Genomic DNA, 27,816 nt, shown 5'->3' with positions numbered 1-27,816 from the left:
GTGCAGACAGTTGCCTGGGTGAAATCCGCTTATTTGTCTTTAGGTGTTGGGTTAGGAGCCATTACAACAAGCATAGGAAACCAGGGGTCCTTTGCCTACTTTAGACATCTGGAGGCCACCAGGTTGGGTTGCCTTTGTATTTTAAGAGCCGCTTTCTCAGAAATGTTAAGAACTGTTTCAGTATTTCTATACCTTGACTCGCTTCTCCTGCTGGTAGTTTTAATTTGGTTTGTACATGCCAGACTGTTTCGTCCCCTGTTGCCAGTTTTATCTTGGCTTTATATTCTCCTGCTTTAATCATGCTTTAATTGTATTATTGTATTGCATTTATTTAGTCCGCAGCCCATTTACCATTGACAAAGGAAAGGGGGAGCGACACAAAGGAGCTACATGACGCTATCTAATTATAAAACCAATAAAATCACGTCGAATATCAAGTCGTAATGACAAATGAAAGGAAAACATGCACTGTTAGTAATTTTTTTTTCCCTAACGTCTTCGACCTAGTTTTCAAAATGACATTTGAAAATGTTACAGCCTGGGTCATTTTGATTTTGTGTGCTTCCATACGTACCAAAGCTAGCGATGCTTCAGGACTGCTTGGAAATAATGCAAAGAGTGGGGCAGACCATTTTCCCTTGCGCCCTTATAAAAGATTTCCAATAAAGCAGTAGATGTGTCGGTGTTTCAGTATCCAATGTGTCTAGAAGCCATCACTTTTGCAAAGAGGGATCTATCATCATCATCTTCATCATCATCATCATTTCTTTCTAGAGCGCTGTAAAGTTTGCACAGCGCTTTACATACCCGGCCCAGAAAAGGAAAATCTGGATCACTCAACAGTCCATTGTGAACAACTTGACTAGTGCTTTACAAATCAAATCACTCAGATCCCCTCTGACTTGGATGCTATAATTCAGTGTTCCTCAAACATTGGTCTTCCAGATGTTTTGTATTTCAGCTCCCAGAATTCCTAACTACTGGTCAAGTCGGCTAGGGCTTCTGGGGGCTGAAGTTCAACATAGCTGGAGGACCAAATTGTCCAGCCAAGAGGTTCACAGACTTTGGTCTTCTAGATGTTTTGGACTTCACCTCCCAGAATTCCTTGCCAGCTGGGGCTTCTGAGAGCTAAAGTCTAAAACATGAGGATGATCAAGGTTTGGGAACCACCGCTATGATTGACACAGATCTAGTGGATGTAACTTTGGCCCCCACTTGCCCAGTGATAATGGATACTGTTCCATTTTTGCAACCCAAGGATGCCTATGTTCAGCCTGGTATGCATTTTCTAACATTACCACCCATAAGTATTTCTGATGATACTGAGGGCAAGATAAGTACATGGGATGCATGAGTAGGACAGGCATATTCTTGGGCCAAACCAGGAGGAGAACAGAGAAAATGAGAAGGCAGGGACAAAGGGGACAAATAGCTTACTCTGCAATTAAGAAAGAAATGCACACTTTGAGCCCAGGATTTCTCGCTTCTCGTGAGCAGCCATTTCCCACCAATGTCTGGCTTCTCTTGAGCTTTCATCCCCTTCGCAGGCAGATGTGCTGCATAAAACCCAAGGAAAAGGCAGCCCACTTTCTGAAGCAATGGGCTCACTTCAGGACTGAACATTGGCACTCAGCTGGATCTGTTGCACAAGCCTCTGCCTTCCTAAAGGAATATATGTTTAAAAAAATACAAAGCTTTGAATAATTTACCGAGTCCCAGTGTTAAAAGGAAAATTGATGATGTTTCTCTTCTCCCCGAGGGGAGCTGATTTTGTCTCCTGCAGGAAAGCGGTTATGTTAAAGGGTTTTTTCCCCCTCCGAGGGATGTCAGAACGCGGCACCATCATATAGTGCAAAATCAGAAGTCTACCTCATCCCAGGTCTTACCATTCAAGCTGAAAGCTGGTTCTCAGTTTGCAGCCAACCTATTAAGCAAGGCGAGCTCTGAGAGAGGGTCTTTCATTTGCAGTGATGGAGGGACAGTGCACACAGAGTTTGCATGGAGATCCTAGCTTTTCCATTTTGTCTTGTGCTTTGTATTATTTCCCCCAAGTTAAACTCTTTTTTTCTTTCTAGTTAGGGGTTGTGACAAACTCTGGGCGGATAAAGTTGCAAAGTCACATTGCATGATTTGTGGTTGTAACACGGTGTAATTAACACATCTTTATATTGCTTGACAAATCGTATAAACCCCCCCCCCCCCCATCAAGAGATTTCAGAACAGTGTGCAACAGATTGAAATTACCCCGATATTAAAAAGCGGCAATAAAAAGAAATAGATTGTGTAATTAAAATTGTGACTGGAATGTTTCGAGGCAAGCAACTGAAGCGCCTTCAAAGAAAGTTTGTCCACAAAGGAAAGGAAATCTAGAAATCTGGCTTCATCTCCATCATGTGTCTTATGAATGCTGGTTTCCTCTCTCTCAACCGGGTTTGGCTTTCCTTTGACTAACTTGTTTCTCCCTTCCTATTGTCTTGTTGGGCACCATTTTTTATTTTTTGAACAAGTAATCATTGGCATCCTTCACTTTCTCTACCTTTTTGCTTGCCTTCCTAGCCAAGGGGCTTGGTATCTTTGCACTAGCTTTGGGTACATAGAGATAGGTGCCAATAATTGCATTTATTTTTCTTAAACTCTATATGCACCTATGGCTTGATTATGGAAATTGAAAAACTGCCTTCTCAGGGTTCAAATTTGGGGAGAGAATGATCCAGTCCATTAGTTTTTTTCTTCATGGTGTGAATTAGTAAATGTTTGGGGTCCGCAGACATTCCTATCAGTAGCATGCTCTCTCTATCTCTCCCTATCTATCTGTATATATATTTCTGTTGCAAGAGTAGTTGTAGGACTTGCCATCTTTCTGAGTTCCCATGGTTTCCCGAGGAGCGAAAACCGACAGCATAGTTCTTTCTGCTTTTCCTTGGCTTTGAATGGGTCAAGGACCTTTGGCCCTGACCACTCTCCAGCCGCCTCTGTAGCTTCTTAGGTTTTAATGGGCATCACTCATGCGCTGATTGCACATTTCATAACTATTTTCATAACTGCGAGGCATGGAAAATGGGTTAACTGTGTTTAAAATGAGGTTTGTGCTCTGGTTGGATATTTTGAGTAGTGGTACTGGCATCCCCCTTGTTATTCCATTCATCGGTGGATGAGGGAGTAATTTTAGCTGTGGCACACAAATATGCAAAGGTTTTATTGGGATTGGGTTTGCCATGACAGTGGGGGCAGAAACACTGGGATTCCTCTGAGTAGCCATAATATTTTTTTTCTGTAAAAGGGATATTCTTGCCACCTCCTGGGATAAAACAGTGTGGTAAAACTCTAAAACAGAGTTATAATGATAACAATTAAAAATCCTTTCCTGACCCAAGTTGAAACAGGACTCGGGGTGCATCTACACTGTAGAAATAATGCAGTTGGGTGCCATAGCTTCATCCTACAGTAATCCTGGGGTATACAGTTTTGCGAGGCACTCTTTGGCAGAGAAGGCTAAAGACCTTGCAAAACTACGGCCTGTTACAGACTGCCAAAATAAAGCTGCTTCGGGTCTCTTTGGAGGCATGCTGTTTAAATGATGCATGGGTCCTAAGAGTCCGGAGGTCACACCAAAGGCACACTCCAGTCCTAAGGACTGCAGTGCAGCTTTGGTGCGGTTTTTGGACTCTTAGGATGCATGCATCATTGAAATACCATACCTCCAAAGTGACTCGAAGCAGCTTTATTTTGGCCTGTCTGTAACAGGCCTACAAATCCCGGGATTCCATAAGGTAGAGCTACAGCACAGAAAGTGGTGTCAAACCGCATTGTTTCTGCAGTGTAGATGCACTGTTATGCCCATAGTATCTGGAACTGTGTCTCTCCCCATATCAACCTACCTTTCTTTTAGTCCTACCAGCCTCCCAAATTGGTCTGGTGAGAATTCAGGAAAGAGCCTTCTTGGTGGCTGATCATTCTCTCATGGAATTTCCCTGTTTGCAAAATCATGCCTTAGCCCAATTGACACCTGAGTTGTCTCTCTGCCAGCTGTTTACCTGCTCAGTGTGATGATGGCATTTGGGCCACTTTTCTGTCAATCGTCTGTGCAATTGGCATGATGGTGGCTTCTGGGCTACTTTTCTCGCAGTCCCCTTTGTGGTTGACATGATGGCATTAGCCTCTGGGCTACTTTTTTGGCAATTCTTTGTGTGGTTGCCATGATGATGGCATCTGGACTAGTGTTCTAGAAATGCTGTGTGTGATTGGCATGATGGTGGCATCTAGGCTACCTTTCTGGCAATCCTCTGTATTATTGGCATGATGGTGGCATCTAGTCTCCCTTTCTGGCAATCCTCTGTATTATTGAATGATGGTGGCATCTGGGCCACTTTTCTGGCAATCCTCTGTGTGATTGCTATGATGGTGGCATCTGGGCTATTTTTCTGGTAAACCTCCATTAAATGGGCACCCAGCCTGTGTAGCTGTTTGATGTTCTGTATCTCCAAGAAGCCCCAAGACTAGGCCACCCTTGGTACGTGCCGCTTTTTTGTGCACGTTTCCATCGAATGCAGCAACCCTGTGGTTCCTTTTGAACAGATGCCTTCCCTGACAGGAAGAAAAGAAGCCTTCATCAAATACGACTCAGGTGTAGATGCCGCTGCGCTGTTTAGAAATCTAATGGAAGTGCTGGGGGTGGAATTATCAGATCTTCAAAAAATAACACACACACACACACACACCAAAGAATGGAGAAGGAGGAGGAGAGGGGGGCTGAAGGGTTAAGGCCATCAATCTTGCATGGGACAGGGGACGGAGCTGTTTATATATTTCAGTCCCACCGAGACAGGTTTTATTGATAGATTACCTTCTGCGGCGCTCCTTTTTGTCCCCCCCTCCCGGGTGTGTTAACTCGACAGCCCCTTTCAAGTTTGTTTTCAAAATGTTCTCAACATTCTTCCCACCGCTCGGTAATTCATTATTCATCTGAGGCTCGCGCAGGGGGTATTGTTGAGAGATTTTGGAAATGCAGAATCTTAATAATGGCCCAATTAAATTGTGTGTTGAACACCTGCCCAGCAGTAGCGAACGTTGCCTTGATTAGAATAAGAGACGCTGGAAGAGGCTCCTCGGCGAAGGTGCGGGAATGTGCTGGCATTCCGGGAGAAGGCTCCCAGGACCAGATTAACAGGTTCTTCTCTTCTTTCCTCCCTGCCCCACATCTCCTTTGCTCTCCCCACAGGCTGCCAGGTCCTCCGGTGCAAAGATGCAGCTCCTGGAAACGGAGTTTTCCCGCACAGTCCACGAACTGATTGAGCTCCACTTGCTGCAGCAGGACAGCATCCCGGCATTCCTCAGCGCCATCACCCTGGACCTTTTCAGCCGCCAGACCATCATCACCTAACTGTGACTGAATATAAAATGATAACGTTCAATGTCTTTTGGAATTTAAAGAGCACACCCTCCCCAAAGAATTAATAGAGAGTAAGGTGGAAATAGGTCCTCCAGATGTTGGGCAGAAGCTTCTCTGCCTTCCTTGCCATTGGTTTTGTTGGCTGGCTATGATGGGAGTTGCAGGCTGACAAAAATCTGGAGGGCTGGGATGCAGCCATTTCTGGGGCCCTTGCACACTATGTAGTTTGGGTTCCTGTGTTACGGTTCCACTTTATTGTGCCATGGTTCCACTTTAGCTGTCCTGGCAACATCCTATGACGTGTTGGGATTGGCAATTAGGGGCATTTATAATACTCAGTTCTGAGTGCTTCTCAGAACTGCAAATTCCAGGATTCAGTAGGATGGAACCATGGCAAAGTGGAATCATAGTACTAGAATGGAATAGTGTGCAGTGTTCAAAAGAATAGGATATCACCTGACGCTGATAGAGATAGAAAGTGGACCAACCTGTGCAAAAATGTACTACTTCTCTTATCGTTGGCATGTAAAGGACAAGGCCCTGTTAAGTTGGAGGCAAGAGGCTGGGCTTTTGCTTTGCTTTTTTGCAACCTGCCTAGATAACTTTTGTTATTAGGCAGCTTAAAAATACAATATATTGGCATTTCAGGTGATCCCTCAGTTTTATTGATATCCAGATCTTTCTGCTCCCTTTTATTTTAGTGCCCTGGTGCTGATTTTAATGTTTCCTCTTCTCAGTTTCTACTGGAAATCTGTACCCATGGGAGCGGACTGGGATTTTGATGCAGATCGCCTTTTGTCAATTGCTCTTCTTTCCATTTTGTAAGGGCTGAGATGGGATTTGTTTGTAAGCACCACAACCACGATTTAGAGGATTTTCCCAATAAAGCATCACTTGAGCACTGAGGTTGTGTGTGTGTATGTGTGCATGAACACTTTCTCTTCCAGGGTGCAGTTCAATCTCCATGCAACCATGGGGCAGCTGTTGTCGAGCTTTTGTTGGAGGGAAGACTGGAGCTTATCTAGCATCCTCTGCTGAAAATGTAGTACAAAATGCAGTTGCTACACGAAGGCCACTGTGCCACAGCATCTCCTTAAGCATGGCTCTGAGGAGCCATTGTTAGGATTTGCTTTCAACAAGAGCCAACAGCAAAAGTTCCTTCTCTTGCCACCCTCTTTAGGCTGTTACGAGTCTTGGTGCGAAGATGGATGGCCTGGCATTCTCTGCCAGGGGAACACGTTCTGATTCATATGCACGCCGTGGCACCGAGAGCTGCCTTCATCAGTCATGGAGAAAATGAATTGTGACGTCAGCCGCTCACGGCTCCTTGGTCGACACAATGGCAGAGCCACAGCTGCCTCTGGAAAAAATCGTTCCGCAGGCTTCTTACAGGAGAAATGAAGTAATTAATAAATTTACAATAAACCTACTATCTTGGCTAAACAGAGGTGGAGAGGAGGGGTGGTAGGCAGAAGCTGCGTTGGAAATTGACAGCCAGACTGCCACCCATCAGGGAATAGATTTCCAAAACTTAATACTGATGATAAGCTGTATTAAAGAAATACAGATTGGAAACTTTTCATCGGGGGAGCAAGTGTGTTAGGAAAGCTCCTTCGGTTCCACTCTGAGCATTTGGTTAGTCAGATATGCAAGCATAAATCTACCTTAATGTGGATCTGTTTTAGCTATCACAGAGGTTGCTATTCTTTTTCACCTTCCACAGTGACCAAAGCCACCAAAACTTGTGGTTTTGCTGTGATAGCCCCCCATGGCATCATCCCATGACTGATGGAGAGCAGAAGGCGATGGGAGATGCATCTGGCTTTGTCCCTTTAGCCGGACACAAAACAATTATATCACCCACTGAGACTTCCTAAATCCATCGCACCTTATTTCTAAAGTTATTTTATTGTAGACATTGCCCTAGTCTCCTGTCAGAGGCATGACTGTCTCTGCTGCCCTGTCACAGTAATAACCTGGAAAAAGGCCCGGCCGGCTGGCAATCTGTGTCACCCCATTTTGTTTCAGGTCCTGCTTGTTCATTGAGGAGACCATCTTCGCAACATCGTGCTCGCTTCTGCAGAGGGGTTAGTGCATCAGAGAAAGGGAGATGAGAAGATTGCTGTTGTTTCCATCATTGTTAAGCTCAGATTTGCTGAATCCAGGGCAAGTTGAGCTGAACTCCTCATGGCAGTCCTTGTCAGTCAAAATCTAAGGTAAGAGCAAGTTGATCATTTGGACTGTCTTCCTCTATAGGTTGCCTGGATCTCCAGCAACTTCTATTGTTGCAGAGACTTGGTGCATTTCTCCCTCTGTGACTGGCTTCAAACATAATGGTGGAAGGGTACCTTTCTATCTGCTTTCTTCTCTCTTTGACACACACTTTCGCATGCCCCACTAGACCCAGGATATTTGAAAGAGAGGGGTAGCATTCTGTGTTTCCACTGAGAATACTTTCAAAGGGGCTCTCCATGGAGAGGGCCAAGAAGCAGTCACATCATCTTTTGGTGACAGGAGAGGCGAGGCGAAAGCTCCTCTTTTTCATCCTCTCTTGCATATTTCTTTCAGGCTGGGAGGAAAGGAGGGTGGGTGGGAGCGGACAGATTACAGAAAGCCTTTAAGTCCAGCTTGTTTGGTGCTTTCATCTCTTCTTGGGGGCGAGGGCACGAAATCTTGAATCAGAGGCATGACTGCCATCGTCTCTTGTGTTTTGGATGAAGCCTTTTTTTTGGTAGCTCATCTGGATGTGGTGAAAGGTCACATTTCTGGCTTGCAGAAATATGTGTGTTCTGATGTGGACCTTAAAAGCCGATTTGTGGGGCAAGCCACAACATAGCTTCAGAGGGAGAGCAGTCACAGGAAAGTTTGGCTGATCCTCCGGGTGGAGATTTAAGCTTTAGCTGTTTTCCTAGGATCTTTTGGTGAAGCAGCGGAAGGGAGGAGAGGTTTCATTATAGCAAAAGACTTGACTAAAGAACAAAACAAGAATGTGGTGACACTGAATGGTCTTGCTGGGGTTTCTCATTGGAGTTGGTGGGCTGGAGATAAGGAGACCTTTATGAGTCAAGCACAAAACCATTTTGACTTTGTCCCAATAAGTAAGTATGGTGCATTTGGAGCTCTTCCTGCCTCCTTTCCCAAAGGTTACCTTCCAGCAGCAATGAATGGAAAGAAGGACAACCTCTCCAACATCCATGAGGCCCCAACAACTTACAAAGATGAAGATCTCCGAAAAATCCTTGAGGCTCCACAGACCTTAGTAAGTTGCAGTCTCTGCTGTTGGGAACATAGTTCAGTGAGACAGAGCTATTGCAGGAGGGTGAAATATTGCCCCTCCAAATAAGAATTCTGCCTCAATGAAATTTCATTCAATCCCCACATTTTCAACATTGCAGAGAGTGAGACACTGAAAGTCATTCCCACCTAGAAGTCTTCTGATGGCTGTGTTTGCATTCCCTGAACCGCTTTGTTGTCCCTTTGTCTTTGGACGCCAACACTCTCCTTCTAAATGCTGGGCTGAGGTTTTGGGTTCCTGCCATGCTAGAAATTTGGGGACTGAAGAAAAAATTTCATCGGGACAGAATTCTAACTGATAGGATAATACCTGCATTCCACCCCTGCCATATCTATATCCCTGCCTGCCTTTCTGCTAAGTCCCACGGTGCTATTTGCTTTCCATTTTATGCTTATTTGTCATAAGAGCAGCATTTGGGGGGCTTTGATAACACAACCCCATCCCTCAAAGTCCCATTTTAGTGTATCACTTTTGAGACTATTCAAGCAAAAGATGTAACATTAGCTTTTATAGGCTTGGCCTACTTCCTCAGATGCATGGAGTTGACTGATGCCCAGGAAGGGCTTTTATCATCAGACTGTATGAATAGCCATAAAAATGCAAAATTTGTAAGTATTTATTATTATTATTATTATTAAACTTTATTTCTAAAGCGCTGTAATTATGGTATGGTGATGAGGTGACAAGTTCAGTTTCAACTATGGTCATTGAGGGACAAAAGCAGGAGGAAAGATGTTGCCTAAGGCCAGGGTGGGTGGATGACCTTATGAATGGTGGAGAGAGTTTTGGAATATGCAGGCTGGGTACCAGAAAGGAGATGTGATAAACTGACCAAGAGTGTGCATCTGAAGGAGTTTGAAGAACCTACCAAGAGAAAGGAGACCCACTGTGAAATAGTCATCATTTTGGGCTTCATCAGAGATGATACATTTTAGGGTTTCGTTAGAGCTGTGTGGCTCGTTTTAAACTTTGCAGTTCTGTTTGTTAACTGCATCTTAAATTTCCTCTGTATATATTGCTTAGGCGTCTTCTTAGATGAGCAAAGCAGGTGAAGATGATGTATGCTTTGCACGGTGTTCACAAGCAACCAACTAGAAATAAGTAGCCATTAATAGCATGGGGAGGCTATTTTGACCTGTCTAGTATCCACTGGGTTCCAGTCCAGGCATGTAAACTGGCAAGTAATTGGCTCATTGTTGAGCTGGATAGACATTCTGGATGCTTTGCAAGCCTCGCTTCTGAGCAAACTAGGCTCATCTGGTGGGGCCTTCTGCTTTCCCGGCAGATTGGAATTTAACCGCAACAGTACTTAAATGCATCTGATGTTTTCAATGTAACAAAAAGCACCTGGTACAACACAGAACGTCTTTTTCCTTCTTGGTATCATTTGTGCTTAAATCCGCCCCTTTGCTCATCGGAGAAAGCTGCGCGTCTGTGTGGCTTACATCCAGCTTGCTTTAACAGAAGTATCTAAAAATATCATATGAATATCTCATTTCTTTCCGTTTTGAGCAATGGCCTTCTAGGCTCATCCAGAGCTTGGAGGTACTTTCCTTTTTCTTTTTTAAATTCTTTCCATTTTTTAATGGAACAGCAAAAGCCTGTTGCAAAATTTATAGAAATCTGTGACTGAGCTCAGTGGCTTTTAAAAAAACTTCCATTTCCAGGAGATTCCTTCCCTGCGTTGTGTTTCCCCAAAGGGAGGAACCTGGGAACGTATCCAGCAGCATCTAAATGGAGCTTAAGGCTGTAACAACCTGTAAAGTGAACCAGCCCTTACTGTGAGATAAAGGGAGGGAGGTGACTGCCGCACTTGGAACCATTTTGTGTAGCATTAAAGGCAGCGAACTGGAAAGGAGAGAAACCCTCATGATATGGGGCTCTGAATCCTTTGTGGAGTTGTGAATTCCATGGGAGCAGTTGTACTTTTCTGCATCTCCCATTTATTTCAGTGAAGGCTGGGTAGCCCGACCTCTTGGTGGCGCAGTGGTTAAATGCCAGTACTTCTTCAGCCACAAGGTTGTGAGTTCGATCCCAGAGCTGTGCTGGTCTATGGCCATAATAAAGACAAACTGAACTGAACCGATCCCAGAAGGCTCCATGGTTGACTCAGCCTTCCATCCTTTCCTAGGTCAGTAAAATGAGTACCCAGCTTGTTGGGGGCAATTGGTTTACAGATTGTAAACTGCTTAGAGAGTGAAGTCGAAGGCTTTCAAGGCCAGTATCCATAGATGATTTTTGTGGGATTTTCAGGCTCTGTGGCCATGTTCTAGAAGAGTTTATTCCTGACGTTTCATCAGCATCTGTGGCTGGCATCTTCAGAGGATGCTGGCATGGAAGCATTCTCTTCTAGAACATGGCCACATAGCCTGAAAAACCCACAAAAATCTATGCTCAAAGAGTGCTGTGTTTACTGATTAGTGTTATAGAAATGTAAATGCTACCACTGTTGAGTTTTGATTAGCCATTGGATTCAGGCCATAACATAAACCGTCACTCTAGTATGTTTCTAGTATGTTTCTCCAGAACAACAACTACAAGGAAAAAGAAGAGAGAGACACCCCTCAGGGCTGGAACCACAGTGGATCAAGACCAGCCCTGTGTGTGTCCCATGTAAAACAGCCATCTTCTGCCTCTCTTTATCATAGGCGCAGGTTCTTTATTGCCCAGCTGGAGGTTATTAACATAGCTATTTATACCTGTTATTGTTCCAGTCTTTTCTCGGGTCTCTTTTTGAAGTACCTGGTTGACGGATTGATTGAGTCCTCATTAGTCATGCTCTCCGTGTTTACGTTTTGATGTGCTCTCTTTCTCTTGCTTGCGCCAGGGATCCCTCCTGCGCCACCCGACGTTGCTCCCAGCCAGGATCTCTGCTCCTCCGTTCCTTTTCTTTCCTCCTAGGCTGGTGTGCCGCCAAAAAGCCCATTGGGAGGTCATCCTGACACAGACGGGAGCTGGGTTTAAATAAGGACTGGGTAATTTTATGACCATTAGCGACGCTTGCTGCACGATGCAAGCTTAAAATAATAAGGGCAATTGCTTCTCATGCTTCGGGGAACAAGCTGATTGCCTGCAGGGATTGAGAAGGCAATTCTCCACCCTTCGCTCCCCTCCCAAAACTTGGTGCAATTAACTCAATTGGATTGGCTGCTGACATCTCCAGACGCAATGGACACCAAAGCGATGTGCGCACCATGCTCAATTTGAAGGGGGCTTTGCAGGAGGCCGTGCCTCGGGGATCAAGTTTCCACAAGGCTACGGAGTCACCAAACCTTCGACTCTTGCTTCTCTACTTTTGCTATCTTGACCACACTCTGATGTTGCTTGGCCACATGCATCCCAAATTTTCATCTGGGAAATGTTGGGAGGGTACGGCATTGTAGATCTTGCAAGCCTAAAGTCTGTCTGTATATATTTCAGGAACCCCATAGTCTCCGATTCCACGGTTGGCAAAGACCACTGTTTAAAATTGTTGTGCTTTGAAATGACAGCTCTTCTTTCTGAAATTATGGGGAATTTATTTTTCTTTTGCAAAAATAACAGAGGGGGCGGGGGGTTATAAAGAGAAAATAAACTAAAATAACCCAACACATCGGAGACGTTGGAGTGAGCAGCCTGATAAATGATCCCCAGGTACCATCTCCCTTTTCTCTCCAGTCTTTCCGCTGTGGATTTAATAAACCTGCCCATAAAGTTCTGTCAAATCTCCTCTGTTCCAGCTGTCAGGCGGGGATTGAAATAAAAGAATTGAGCAGGAAGAGTGGCAAAGCAGAACCGCCGTGGGATAATGCTGGCCTGATCTCAAATGTCAGAGGCGACTCTGCAGGAGGGGTTTGTATGCCATTTTTTAAAAGACCCAAATCCTCCTCTCTGGCCGTTGCCAACCCAGCATCCCTGTCTTTGACTTTCTTCCCCAACTGCGCCTCCCAGCGTCCTTGCCGTTGCTGCAGACGGTTGCGTGGGGGCTCCCCTGTTTGTTGGTTAACAACCCTGAGGTGGTTCTTTGAGAGGATTATGGCTCTAACAAATCACTCGTTAACTACGCTAACTCATTAGAATATGCCACATACAAAATAGTCCTTAAGCATGCTAATGACCGATTTTAAGGGATTATTGCCGTGGCAAACCGTAATTAACCGTTTAGAACGGTGCTTCCTATTTAATTATGCCGGAGCCAAGCGGCAGGGAAGGCTGAGCCGGTCGCAAGCCCCCTGACCCCTTGCCTGTGTCACGCTCTGCGTTTGCTCAAGCCGTGACTTTGCAGCAAAGCGTGCAGAAGCCACTGGGTATAAACCCACCCAAAATGCAAGTGCAGGGGCCTTCCTTTGTGGTTTCCAAAGAGACTACGATGGCCCTGTCTGTCTCACTTGAGATACCAGTGAGGAGTTTGGGAAGGATTTCTTTTTGAAACAATAACGCTGTGCCCTTGATGGTTTCACAGATGCAAACCAGGATGCATGTGGCCAAGTGACATCTGAGTGTGGCCAAGATGGCAGACACTATTAAGGAGGAAGAAGACACAGGTTATGAGAGGCTGGAGCAGATTGCTTTTGCCTGAGCCTACTGGTAAGGGCAAGACTCTGCTTTCTCTCCTCTCCCTGCTGCTGTATTAATGAAGTGCCAGGCCTCATTCCCACTACCTTTTAAACCAGATTGCAGATCGGTTTGAATCGGTTTAAATGACCATGGTTCGCACTTGAACCAAATCGCTGGCATGATTTGGAGAAGAGTGCCACGCGCTAGACCTATTTAACTTGTGTCTTTGTGATGCTTTTTTTCCCTGCGTCTTTTTGGATAAATTGATTCTGTGCAAGTGTGAACCAGAGGCGGATCGGAATCGATTTAAATTTGCCCTTTGGCCGGATGGAGCGGGTCCATTTTGAATTGACTCATTTGACAATGTGAACCACAAGTGGGTTATTTGATTTTATTTTGCAGCCAGAAAATGCAACCGGGGCAAACGTAGTGTGCCAACCCATCGATTCGGATTGCAAAGCGGTTTATTTGTAAGTGGGAATGCAGCCTCAGTGCCTTTTCCCCTTTAAACTCAGTTGGCCAAAAGTGAAGTAAGGTGAGGACAAGTGGGAGGAAGTGAGAGAAATGGGGGACATTTTAAAAGCAGCTGAAAAAGTGGGAAGATGAAGGATTCCATACCCAAACAGGACAGTTGCAGTGTTGTCAATTCCCAAAATGCTGCATGTTGGCCGAGGAATCTTTGAAGTTGTTGTTGAGGGCAAGCAAGCAAGCAAACAAAGCCACCCCGCGTTTCCAAGCTCTGCAGTGTAGCACTTAACTAAATCTCAGTGAAAGATTTATGAGAATTAGCTCTTAGTTACTTGGTGCCGTAAACATTGTTTCCCGATTATAGATGGGAAAAGATTTCTATGCTTTACAATATGTGTCCTCGAATTCTGCTGCTCCTTGGGAGAAACTATTGACAGGCTCAGCGATTGATTCAGCACTCAACAAATGGCTGAAAAATGCAATCCAAAGTGGGAGCAAATGGGATTGCTTAGCTGTGGTTTATTATTGAATTGCATGATGAACAAAGCCAGAGAGGTGCATCTCATGGGACGCATTTATTTGCTCCAGTGCATAAAAGATTGCCTGCACATGGAAAGCTAGCGCATCAGGGATCCTTACCCTATTATAAATCCTAGAGTGGTTCCAGCCTGGATTATATTCCCTGAATCTCAGATCAAACATTGCACTGAGGATTGGTGAACATTTTTGTTGCTCAGTTAACTGGACCACAAATTCGGAATGGGTTTCCACTCTCGGGAAATGTACCGCGGTTTAATTTCGGATGCCAGACAAAGACGAAACCTAGCCTTTGGCTCCCTTGTTGGCATTAAGCATAATGAATGATCTTGTCCTCCTTGTTTGTCTCCTCTTCCAGTGTAACAACTGTAATTAACTTAATTACCAACAGATTCTTAATTTTTTTTATGGAACTTAAAATGGAAATTAAATTTTGCACCTAGGTTTACAGACTGCTAACTAGCAACGAACAATCAAGCTTGACGCTGGATCCTTGCGAAGGTAGGGATTGCATATTCATGATGTTAATAGGGTTCAGAAGGTGTATTTGCTGCTGATGAAAAGGATTAATTAAATCTCATTTGCATAGGGAGAATTGTTTTAACTCTTGGCGTCCCAGCAATGCCAGCAACCCTAGACTAGAGAGAGAGTTGGAGGAAAGGAAACAGATGATCAGAAAGTAACCTTTGTTCCCAGAGGAGACAACGGAGGTTATGAATATAGTACGCCTTATATTTTCCATTTCCTAAAGTGATGGGAAAGTTGTAGCATCCATTTCCGTCATCTTGTTTTATGTTTTACTAGCTGGAGGAAAAGGGGATTGATTTGTTTGTTTTTGTTCTGTTTTCTAAGAGGCAGCCTTCACAGCAAAAGTCTGAATAATTCAGTTTGTGCGCATTGAGGATTGCCAAAACTATTTGTTTTTGTATCTGGAAATAATACAGTGGCGCATTTCTCACTTAACCACACAGAAGAACATACATATAGATGAGGAAGACATGTCTGGGCAAGATTTTGCATACACTGGGTAATGCTGTTACATTTTTCTGAGTTTGATCTGAGGCATCCACGATTGTAGTCCATGAGATATTAATGCTTACACGCAGGTTTCTTGCTTTGAAAGCAAAAAAGTATACTTGAGTTGTCTTGTTGTGTTGCTCTGTGCCGAACTCTGTGACCACAGCAGTATCAGGTTTAGTCCTCATGGAAGTAAGAGATGGCCAAAGAAGTCACATTTGACTTCCAAAGAGGAAGAGTCTCCAATATCGAGAGGAATGGTTTTTAAAAGGGGGATTGAAAGGAAAAGGTGTTGCTGTTGTTTGCCATCGAGTCGACTTGGTGATCCTATTAATGGGATCCCTCCATGACCCCGGCAAGATAGGTCTTGCAAACTCAGGTCTGTGGCTTTCTAGATTGAATCAATCCACAGTCTCCCTCTTTTCCTACTGCTTTCCACTGTGCCAAGCATCATTTTCTTTCCCATTGAGTCACATCATCTCATGATATGTCCAAAGTACGACAGCCATAGTTTGATCATCTTGGATTCTAGGGAGATTTCAGGCTTGGTTTGCTCAAAGACCCATTTGTTGGTCTTTTTAGTAGTCCATGGTATACATCAAACTCTTGTCCAGCACCATGTTTTTTGTTATGTCTCATTCTGCAATGCTAGAAATTTGAGGACTGATGGAAAATTTCATTGAGTTCTCAAAGAGTTCTGAAGACATCAGATCCCATTGACTGTGGAAGCTAAGCAGGATCAGCTCTGGTTAGCACTTGGATGAGAGATCACCATGGAATACCAGATCCTGTAGACTATACTTCAGAGAAAGGAATTGGCAAAACCGCCTCTGAGTATTCCTTGCCTAAGAAAACCCAACAATTCATGGAATTGCCAAAAGTTAACAGAGAATTTCAAGGCACATAGATGCGTACAGTAGCGAAAGGTTTTTCAATATCACCATTTGTCTTTTTTGAAGCTTTCTTCAGCTCTAACATGCAATTTAATACCAATGTTGTGGAAACTATGCAACTCTCTTAAATGGAATTTGTCTCCTGTATCATTTTTGATACTGATTTTTATTTTCAGAACACAGAAAATGAATCACATTTTTGGCCACATTATTTTCGTTGCTTGCGTACGGTTAAGCGTTCTTGTTTATTTGCCAATATCTGAATTCCCTGCAGTGCTGGAAATTTGGGGAGAGAAGGAAGTTTTTATGGGAAGAATCATTCATATTTGGGAGACAGTGTCCTCATTCCTGTCCTCCCAGAGCTAACCCCTGGTTAAAATTCTCCTGTTTTGGCTCACAAAATGGTTTCTTGCTTTGGGAATTTGCTGATGTAAAAAGCAGGGGAGAAAACCAAACCTCAAACCCAACCATCTGGTCTTTTGGCTGAAATATCCGCCAGGCTCAGCACATTGTTTGCACATTAACTTCTTTGTTAAAACAGAGCCTCTGACAAAAATGCGGTTGACCTTGCGGCCCGGGCACCTTTCCTCCTTCGGGCAATTTTGCACCTTTGCCATCCTTTTCCGTGCCGCAGTTGAAGAAAACTCGATGGAAAAGAGCTGAGGTTAAACTCTTGTGGTCTATTTGCTCTGCGGCGTTTGTGAAATTGCTTGCTCATCAGATCTGGGGGAATTGTTGATTTTTTAAGTAAAACAAACATAAAATATCTCAGGTTGTTGTTGTTTTTTTAAATCACCGCTTGAACAGCCGCCCAGTTGCCTCACGGCTTTTTCGAGGACCAAACTGGGGGAGAGAACAGGGATCTTTAATCAATCCGGAGGACCGGAGGCCGGCTCCATCCATCACTGGCAATATAAATACAGTTTGGCCAAGAAGATGGATGAGAAGCTGGCTCGCATGCACACGCACACAGCCATCCACAATGCACAGCGGCGGTGTTCAGCCCCCTTTCTCATCTCACCAGCAACACCTTCCTCTCGCCCAGCGTTCCTGTTAAATAAGATTCCCACTTGATCGGCTCCATTTGATCCAAATGTTTGGAGGGGGAAATCAGCCATGCTTGCTGTTTGCCAAGAAACTGCGAAATGAAGGGAGGACCGGCCACAGCGCAAGCACTTGCAAGGAGAAAAGTGTCTGACTATACATGGTGTAGTAGTTTGAGTGTTGGATTGTGACTCTGGAGACCAGGGTTCAAATCCCAGCTCGACCATGAAACCCACAGTGTCTCAACCTCAGAGGATGACAGTGGCAAACCCTCTCTGATAAAACCTGCCATGAAATCCCCATGATAGGTTCACATTAGGGTCTCCATAAGTTGGAAATGACTTGAAGGCGCTCAACAGCAAACAAATGGCTTTTATTAAAGAGGAAGCTCCTTCAGAACTGTGGAAGGCTTGCCTTCAAAGTGGACCATTTGGAAAAGGCATTTAGAGAACAGCAGAAGAGAGACATTTGTTAATAGATTTGGACCCTCCAACTGTCCCGTTTTGACAGTGACAGCCCAGTTCATCCTCTGCCATCCCACCTTTTCAGCTGCTTTTAAAATGTCCCAGTTTCTTTCTCCTCCTCCCACTTTGCCCTTTTATCCTGGGCTTGCTTCAGCTGTTGCAAACTGAGTTCGAAATGCAAATGTATTTGCACTCCCAGTCGATGCTGAGTTTAAGTATGAACATAAACTGAACTCAAGTCTGAACTTGAGCTATCCAAAGTGCTGTGCCCTAATCCCAAAATAGGTTCATCACCGTAGAGAACATCTCTAGCAGTTGAATTAAAACCCAGTGAAGATTTAATGTTTTGTTGAAATGGAAAGAATCAGTCATAGCTGTATGGATGGCATTAGCTATTCTGCCTCGGATGGGAAAATATCTTTATTGGTGGATTAAGCAAAAAACATGGAAATTGAATCTGGAGATGGCTGCCGATCATGGTACCTAAATAAAGTGTCCGGCTTTTGAGGCAGTGCACCACTGAAGACTATTTGGGACAGGCGGTTGCCATCTTGTCCTGAGTGTGAACTTACCAAAGGCATGTAGTTAACCAGACCTAGGCCTAAATTAGTCCAGTCCAAGCTTTTTCCTATTGTCTCATCCCAGCATCTTCTCAAAAGCCGGTAACCTTGAGCTCTTTTGAGAAAACTTGATCTAGATTTTTACAATATGGGAATACCAATCGCAAAATGTTGCTATGGAGATGCTGATCTTTTTGAGTATATTCTCCTCAAAGTGCTTTGAATTCAGTGCTGTGCTTATTTCGGGAGAAGATATGAATGTAATCTATTGGTACATATTTACATTTTCTTTTTTCGTTGCCGTATTTGTAATATATATTAACTTGTAATACACTCTAGTGGCTTTTCAGATGTGTTGGAATGAAGTTATGTTTATCCACAGCCAGTATGGCTGACATGTGTCTGCATAGTGTCTGGGGATGATGAGAGCTGTAGTCCAACACAGTGGGTGAGTGCAAAGTCAAGGGAGGCTGTTGTAATATTTACAAGCTACTGAAGGCATAATATACTCTCATAACTTTGGCGGCAATCTTGTGCACAGTCAAGGTACCCTTGAGCCCAGTGCTTCCAAGTAGAGACTATGACTCTGGAGACCAGGGTTCGATTCCCAGCTCAGCCAGTTAAACCAACTGGGTGACCATGGGCATCAACCTACTCTGAAGAAATCTTGCCAAGAAAACCCCATGAAAGGTGTCGCCATAAGTTGGACATGACCTGAAGGCACATGACAAATGAAAAGAGATGAATAGGATTGTGCTGCTGGAGGTTTTGGCCCACATCTCATTGCTAGTCCCATCTAGAAGAGATCCTCTGAGATGATGGACCTTCTATCAATGTTTACTGATCAAGTTCCCATTGAATCAATAGATCTAGTCCAGTTGGAACTCATAAATGGATTTAGACCAGTCATAGGGGATGTGGCACATCCAGAATCTAGTTTCTACATGTTAGTTGCAACTGCAAAATATCTGTTATGTTATATGCCTACAAGTAAACTCTGACTTACAGAGACCCTCTCATAAGGCAGTTAACAAAGTCAAACTTTCCAAACAGTGTTTCTTGGCATTGTCAGTTCTTTGCTGGTCTTCCAGAGTGAACTAAAACCGGCCTTTTTAGACACACAGATATATCCTGGCCTGCTCCTTGTGGAGCTCTTCCCCCAGTTTGCATCTCATGTTCGTCTCATGTTCTCCTCCTCTCCTCCCGCCCAACCTGGCTTGATCCTTATAAAACAAAAGCCCATCTGGGTCTCTTCTTGGCAGGCACAAGATGTACCTTGACCTAAAAGGGTCCTGTCTCTCCTCTGGCATTTGCTTCGTCATTTTTTTTGCCGCTTGATGAGAGACTTTTGAACAGTGCTTTGCTTGTCTTGGAGCTAAATTGGCTCCCTCCTTACGCTGTTTTCTCCTCTTCCTCCTCTTCCTCTTTCCTGCCATCCTGCCCTTAAGGGGAGTGTTTGTTCCTGTTCCCTCTCTTTTGAAAAGGGTAAAGTGTCAGGCGCTGAAAGGGCAGCTCTGTAGTCTTGTCCCTTTCTCCCGAAATAACCCTTCACACCTTGGGGATGTGAAATACTCTGTACTCTAAGGGCAATGCCAACGAAGCTCAGGTTTTGAAGCATGCCGGCATCCCATGGGACACAAATTGCCTGGCTTGTGCACTGGTGGGCTCAAGACTAGAGCATGCCCTCCGATATTTCACAGGTGAAAGCCAGGACACATGTGCCCCACCAGAACCAGAATGGGTTGCAGACGACAAAAGTTGTGATCGGGGAAGAATACATAAGCTAAGAGAGGCTGCGGTGGTTTGCTTTTGCCGAAGCCTACTGGAAAGGGCAAGATTCAGCCCCTCCTGTCTTTTTGCTTGCAGAGTTCATTGAATGCAAACTACTTTTGAACTCAGTTTGCAGCAGCTGAAATAATTGCAGGACAAAAGGGGGAAAGTGGGAGAAAAGGAGCAAAACCTGGGGCTTTTAACAAAGCAGCTGAAAAAGTGGGATAGCAGGGGATTATTTGGCCAAAGTGAGACAGTTGGGAGGTATCCTACAATGTGGAGTGAAAAATAGCCAACACTGTCTTCTGGCTCAGCATGTCCTCCAAAGCCCAGAGAGACCAACTGATCTCCTTCAGTTTGATCTCAAGAGGGTGCAACTCTTGTTTGAGAAGATACGTTGCATCCAAAAGGTGCCCGTTTTCCTCCATCTCCACATAAGTCTGAGAAATATGTTTCTCCAGGTCTTTGAGAACCTCTGCCAGTCAGAAGAGACCAGTTTTACCTCCGCCTTCTGATCCGATGGGACTGAAACTCCCATTAGCCATGCTGGAGACAAAGGCAATAGCAGTGCCATGCACCTGGAGTTACCAGATTGCAGAAGGCTTGAGTAGACAGTACCAGGTTTGGTTAGTATAAACAGGGCTTGGGAAATTTCCTTGGGGAATTGCAACTCCCATCATTGCCCATGCTGACTGGGGGATTCCAGGGGCCATGCTGCAAAAATAATGTCTTCTAAAAAGCAACTTTTGAAGTTCTTGAGCATAAGGCAATTTTATGTGCTGAAAGGGCTTCCAGGCCACACGAAATAGGTGGCTGTTCCCAGATTTTCCCTGCCTGTGAATTCCAAATGCCACTCCCTAAACCGCAAATCCTAAGGTTTCATAGGCATGTTACAGTGGAACCATAGTGCTAGAAATGTGTAGCATGAAAGGGTTGTGAACCTCCATGAGACCTGCCTCCATCCGTATTCCGGTTCACCCAAAGCAGGTGGAGCGTCAAAGGGTTGCATTAACAGAGGAACAACGAACCAGGCTGCCACTGAGGAGAAGCGTTCGGAAATTATAGGCTTGCTCTCCCTACTTTATCATCCCTCCTTCCAGCGAGCCTTCGGAAATGTTAATAGATTCCGAGCTGGGTTTCCAAACTGGTGCTAGAGGCTAAAAATAGCAGAAGCGCACTGCGTCCAGCCATAAATTGCTCTCGTTGATCTGTCTTTTCATGGGTCTGGGCCAGCAAGGCCAGGTCTCTGAGCCAAGGCCAACTTGGTTATTCCAGATATTGCTTCCTCTGTTGATGATTCCTTCTCCTCTATTGCTCTCCTAGCCTCATGCCTTGCTCAAAAATCAAATTCCTTGTTCATATTCCCCATCAGGCATTCTCTTTCTCATAACGCTCAACAAAATGACTCTTGGAAGCTCTCCACCTCAATATAAAGCAAATGGTTGTTGTTTCTCAGCAACCTAATATTCAGTGGTAGACTACCTGGCTTCATGGAAGGTCCACCCCATTGTCTGGGGAGCGAGGCAAGACAACAATAACTTGTGTGGACTGCTGTATTAAATAATGTTGTCTTACTGGTGTTTACGCTGATGGCTGCAGTAGCTGTGTTGTGTTTATGGCGTACGCCACTTGCGATTGACACACAAGCAGAACAATAAAGATGCCAGCCACAGATGCTGGCGAAACGTCAGGAATCAGCTTTCCTAGCCTGAAAAACCCACAATAAACTAACAAAGGCTATATGTACATAAGAATACATAAATATTAACATGGATGTGGGTCTTCCTTTCTTTTAAAGCTATCTATCTAGTCTCCATCCCCAACTTCTGGCTGTGAGTTTCTTTGGGTGGTACACCTCTCATAGCATTGCTGCTTTCTTTCAAACCCAAATACTTGGGAAAGTTCCTTGTGAGATGACAAATCCCAGAATTGCCCAGACACCATGGCCAAGCCTAGGGAATTCTGGGACTTGTGTTCCAGAAAGCAACTTCCCCAATCTGTTTTTACCAATTGTGAATCTCTGCTTTTATGTGTTGTGAGTCTCTGCATTTACTTGTTGAATCACCCTGAGTTTTAGGAATATGTCAAAAGCAGGTGCCATTTTTCCTCTCCAGGGCTTTATTCCAGAAATGCGAGAGCAGAGATGATGCCAACCCAGTGCAGTCTGAATATGATGCCTCTGTAGCTAGCATGGCCAGCATTTCCAAGTTCTGTTTTTCCCTATAGCACATCTGCTGGAGGTTTCCCCTATGTGCTCTTTCCCCATGGGCTAATCTAGAACACTATCTGGCCCATTGTGCACAATGGAGGTATTTCTTGAATGACTGTTTCTCCTCTGTCAGCCGTGTCTATAAACAAACATCATGAACAAAACCTCTCCTACGAACTTGTGCAAACAGCGGCATTTTCCTAGGGCTTTGAGCTTTTTCAATGCCATTTCTTCTTCTCCTTCTTCCTTTCTTTCTCTCTCTCGCCTGGCCTGAAAAACTCCCGACCGACTCCTTTGTAGGCCTGCATTTCATTCCCGACTCAGGCTGTGTCTGTGGCTTGTTTTCGGCGTCGCCCTCGACTGGCATCTCATTCTTAAAGCGCAGACATGAAAGCGTGGGCATTCTTTTGACATCCGCCCGTCTTGCTATTCACAGTAATAGCGGCTTCTGTACTTTTCCCTCCCCTTCCCCTGGTATCTTTATTCAACTGATTAAACAGAGGAAATGGTTTGAGGAGGTTTGCAGAATGTTTAAGCCGAGGCAGCAGTGATCGGTTACGGTGAAGGAAAGTGGTATGGGAAGGAATAATGGAAATAATTGGTAATTATACCCGGCATTGATGTAGCACTTTTGTGGGAGCCAGGCCTACTTGCTCAGCTTACTACAGCTCTGCTGGGTAGGCTGGGCTGGGGAGCAAGGAAGCGCCTTGTGAATATTACTGGACATCATCTCAGTTTTCTTCCATTGAGCTCAAGTCAGTGTATGTGGCTTTCCACAATCCTGCTTTATCCTTCATGGGCCCTATAGCCATCTTTCTTGCTCTTTGTTAATACAGGAGTACTGCCTTAAGTTATATAAACGGAGAGTTCCTCTTCATCTTCCTCCTCCAGAATGGAGTACGGATAGCATTGCTGGTCCAAACTAGGAATGTATACTGTATCCTCAATTATTTTGTATTTGCAAATGGGGATCCAGTGCAGTGTAGTGGTTTGAGAGTTAGTCTATGACTACTTTGGGGGCATCAAACGCCAGGAGAAATCCTGATGGAAATCAATAATTGCAGATATTCTTTCCATCCATCACCAGAAGTATATGAAGACATCTAGTCCCCTTTACATGATCATGGGATAGGAGGACTAAGTCAATGGCCCTGCTCACTAGGCCACATGTGCTCTGTGTGAATATTTGCAGGTGGGCAAGTTGTGTTTAACTGCTGCAAGATGTCTTGTAAATGGGGGAAAGGTGGGGTATAAATAAATAGAAATACTGTACTGTCAATGTCATCTAAAATTTGCAATCCTTCCCTATCTTGGATGGATGGTTATCAGCAGACCTACTCACTCCTTTTACAGTCCTCCTCATTCCAAAGGCAAAGAGGATCAGGTGTGACCACAGATGCACTTACTTTGGTTTATCAGAGCTTTGGATCCAGCCTGGGTCTACTGGGTTTGTGGTTAAGGGACTGCAGGCGTAAACCCCTATTAATTCTTAGTTTGGCCTTAGTTTGGGTGGGAAAATCCAAAGAAGGGACTGCATCTGTTGGTTGAATTTAGGAGAGAGAATTGGCCCTTTTCACCATGAATAAGGAAGTTGGCAGGGAGGAAGAAGAGAGAATTAATGGTTACATTTATTTTTGTCATGATCCAGGACAGAGGAAAGGGGGGTGTTCAAGAGGAGGCATAATGAGAACATTGTCCCCCCACAAATAAGAATTCTGCCCCCTCCAAATGACATTTTCCTTGAATTCCCAAATCTCTAGCATTGCAGTGATTTCACATTTCAGCTGGGCATTTAGAAATAGAGTTTAGGCAAAGGAACCCAGGAGACACAGCAAATAGGAGGCTTTGGGGGCATGAATGATTTCCAGCATCTTGCCTTCTGCAAGGCTAGAAACTTGGGGGCTGTCTGAAAAATTCCTGGGGGAGGAAGAATTCATATTAAAAGTGGCAGTGTCTTTCCTTTGGTCCCCAATAGCTTTACCCCTTCCTGGGTGATCTTACGCTCCATTCCCAGGCCTGGGTTATGAAATAACATACAGAACTGTGCGTCTGGGAAGGAGGGAGCTGATGGGCACCACAAGGCAGGAAAGGATTGAGGGGGAAATGGATGAAACCTGCCTTTTTATTTATGCTGAGTGGATCTTTTCCTGAGGAAATAGCCTGTCATTCATAATGAAGCCCCGTTAATGGCTCCTTGTCTACACAAATAACTCTCTCGGTGCGCATGGGGTGAAGTTGAGTGCGCCAACTCTTTCCTCCTTCCATTGGCCTACTCCGTTGGGTCCCTCTGCTCTTCCCTTCTTCTTCAGAAGAGATGTAACTTTTTTAATTTTTTTGCAGGGATGCTTGTCAAAACCGCTTTGAGGGATGGCAATGAGAGCAGAGGAGCGCCGTGGCGGACGAACCCAAATGCCCACTGGGTCTGCCCTGGAAGGAACAAAACTACCACCACAAGGCGGGTGGAAGAAGCTGCTGGAAGGGCCACACTTTGGCCTTTTGCATTGCAAGGGGATGCTTAGCAACAGGACTGCCTTGAGGTAAGCAGGATGCGTGTCTCTCATGTTTCATTGTTGGGTTCAATTTTAATTTCCAAATTCTTGGCTGATTCTGGGCTGGCCAAAGAATGGATGCCAAAGAAATAGAGAAAGGCTTAGACTCAACAGCCACATGTAGATCCTCAGCGCGCTCCTAAGCCCTAGTTGGAGAAAAACCCATGGTAGAACTATATTTGGGGTCACTAAGGGCAGAGGCAGGGGTAGTGTCTTCCTTCGGTCCCCCTAGGATACATCTGCACTGCACAATTATAGCAGTTTAATACCATTTTTAACTCCCACAGGTCCATGCTATGGAGTCCAGGGCTTTGCAGTGTGGTTAAGCATACTTAGCATCCTCTAATGTGAGAGGAGTGTGCTGGAGCACTCCAGCAGAGAATTCTAAGCACATCACCAAACTGCAACTCCCAGCATCCCATAGATAGGAACCAGGAAATCTAAAGTGCTATAACTGGGCAGTGTGGATGCATATGTGTTCTTTTTCTTCCAAGGGCAAAACATTGCAGGGTGATCTGAAAGTGCATTCAAGTGTCCCTCTTCCTCTGCCTGAGTTCAGAAGTAGTGCACTCTTGGCCCCAGACATCCTGGACCATATTGGCTTTTTAAAATACAGTATATAAAGTTGGGTCTGACAAGTGAAGCAGTCATGCGCTGGAATGTTTTATTTTCCAGGATGGGGCTGATCAGAGTGTAGGCTGTGGGGTGCATATATGGGGCATTTTTGTGGCACTGAAGGCCACCCTATGGTAATATATATATATATATATATATATATATATATATATATATCCCCCAAATAACTCCATAGAATACAACTATACTATATGATTGGCCTGTATTGAAGGGGTTTTGGTAACCAGGCTTAGATGTGGTCCTTTCATTCCCTTGCATAGTATGATTTGGTGAAAACAGACTCGTTTTCACTACCAATGCTCCAGTTGATTCTGTAATGCAGAGTGGCATTTGGCCATTCATGCTCCTTACCTTAAAAGGCTGAATCCTATTTTCATTCCCCGTTTTGCGTTGCAAGCTCCCATAATATTTGAGCAGAGCAGTGGGAAATTTAGGACAGAAAGAAGGAGGTATTCCTTCACACAGAATGTGAGCCTACTGTCAGATGTAGCACATCTGACTACAAGGAGGTCTCCGGATGGCTCTCAACTGGAATGGCTTTAAAGGGGGATTTGACCACATCATAAAAGAGATGGCTATCAAGAGCTAACAGTCGCAGTGTCCTTTTACTATGGGTTGACTCTCCCTTATCCACCCAAAATCCAAAATACGGTGTTCCAAAAACCAAATTTTTTAAAAGGGTGGCTGAGATAGTGACACTTTTGCTTTCTGGTGGTTCAGTATACACAAACTTTGTTTCATGCACAAGATTATTTAAAATGTGGCATGAAATTACCTTCAGGCTATTTGTATAAGGTGTATATGAAACATAAATGGATTCTCAATGTAAAGTCGAAGGCTTTCATGACCGGCATCCATAGTTTTTAGTGGGTTTTTCGGGCTATGTGGCCATGTTCTAGCAGAGTTTCTTTCTGACGTTTCTTCCAGCCACAGATGCTGGCGAAACATCAGAGAGAAACTCTGCTAGAACATGGCCACATAGCCCGAAAAACCCACAAAAAACTATAAATGGATTCTGTGTTTAAATTTGGGTCCCATTGCCAAGATAACTCATTAGGTATTCTGAAATCCAATAAATAAATAAATCCAAAACACTTCTGGTCCTAAGCTTTTCATATAAGGGAGACAAGGTTGCTCCAAACCAGTTGTTGGAGAACACAAGTAGGAAAATGTTATTGGAGTAATGTCCGTCTTTAGACTCGTGGCTTTTCATGGGAGCAGAATTACAAAGGAGGGAGCCAGGCATAGCATATTCATTTCTTAATGTTTTTAGTTCATCCTATAAGAGAATATCCATCTTTTGTCTAACTCGGCCAGGCTTTTCCTAGGTTCTCCTGGAAGCTAAACCCAACCATCAGAAAAGAAAAGGCCCACCAACGTCAAGCTCAGCCTCTCCCACGGAGGAGAGATATTTGATAGAGCTGAAGGGCGGAGTATAAATTTAGGGCTGAAGGGCAAGTGTATAAATACCATAAATAAACAATAAATAAATATTTGATATTGTTGTATTTGAGTGTTGTAATAAGACTCCAGGGATCAGGACTGAACTCTCAACTTAGCCATGGAAACCTAGGGGTGACTTCAGGCAAGTCATACTTTCTTACCCTTTGAGCAGTGTTTCCCAAACTTTGGTCCTCTAGATGTTTTGGACTTCAGATCCCAGAATTCTTGATTAAACTGACTAGGGCTTCTGGGAGTTGAAGTCCAAAAACAAAAACCCGGGAGGACCAAAGTTTGGGAAACAACACCTTAGAGGAAGGCCATAGCAAACTTCCTCCTGCCAAGAACTCCATAGGATACCCTTGCCATAAGTTGGCGTTGACCTAAAGGCCCATGACAACCCAAGAGCATTGTTGTGTTGTAAGAAAAGATGCATGGAAAAAATGTGCTTCCTCTCCCCAGGAAGGGAAACATCTCTGAGATGAACATTGGTCATTTCTGCAGGGAGATTGGGGTCACTGAGAAAACCTTCTGCCCTTTGCCCCTTCCTCTGCTTCCTAGGTTTGGAAGACAGCATCCCAATAAAAACCCTTGAATAACGAGAGCAACTCTGGTTTCTTTTTCTCTTACAGAATGTGTCTTTTTTTGTTTTTGCTCAGTGCACTTGGAATTGACCAGAACTGAAGTCACAAACATTCATTGAAAGCAAGAGATGCCCCGACGCACCGACCCTCCCCAAAAAGACGAAACAAACAAACAGAACTTCAAACCAAACCCAGCAGTAGGTTTTGTTTTTTCTTTTTTCTAAAATCCATGATTAAAACCTGGTACAAACAGGTGAATATATAGATATATTTTTTTTCTTTTAGTAGATGTAATATTTTTTCTCCTCTCTCTCTTTTTTTAATCTCTCTTTCTCTCTCTCTCTCTCATTATACAGCAAACGTTTGCAAATATAGAATTTCTTTTCTCTCTGTACAATGGAACGGCGTCCTTTTTTACAGCGACA

At 44.3% G+C, this 27,816-nt stretch overlaps 1 protein-coding gene across 3 annotated transcripts in view; it reads left to right on the top strand.

Annotated features, from left to right (window-relative positions):
* The window catches only part of MAD1L1 (mitotic arrest deficient 1 like 1), a 344,649-nt gene extending 338,355 nt beyond the window's left edge, over positions 1–6,294 (top strand). For all 3 annotated transcript variants that reach the window (XM_042437442.1, XM_042437440.1, XM_042437441.1), the window contains one exon: positions 5,219–6,294. In XM_042437442.1, coding sequence (XP_042293376.1) covers positions 5,219–5,380 — 162 coding nt within the window. In that variant the 3' untranslated portion in view covers positions 5,381–6,294. The remainder of the gene's footprint in view (positions 1–5,218) is intronic.
* Positions 6,295–27,816: the final 21,522 nt, after the last annotated feature.

The sequence above is a fragment of the Sceloporus undulatus genome, chromosome 8, assembly GCF_019175285.1.
Source record: "Sceloporus undulatus isolate JIND9_A2432 ecotype Alabama chromosome 8, SceUnd_v1.1, whole genome shotgun sequence".
Classification (NCBI taxonomy): domain Eukaryota; kingdom Metazoa; phylum Chordata; class Lepidosauria; order Squamata; family Phrynosomatidae; genus Sceloporus; species Sceloporus undulatus.
This window is presented reverse-complemented; position numbering and strand designations above follow the sequence as displayed.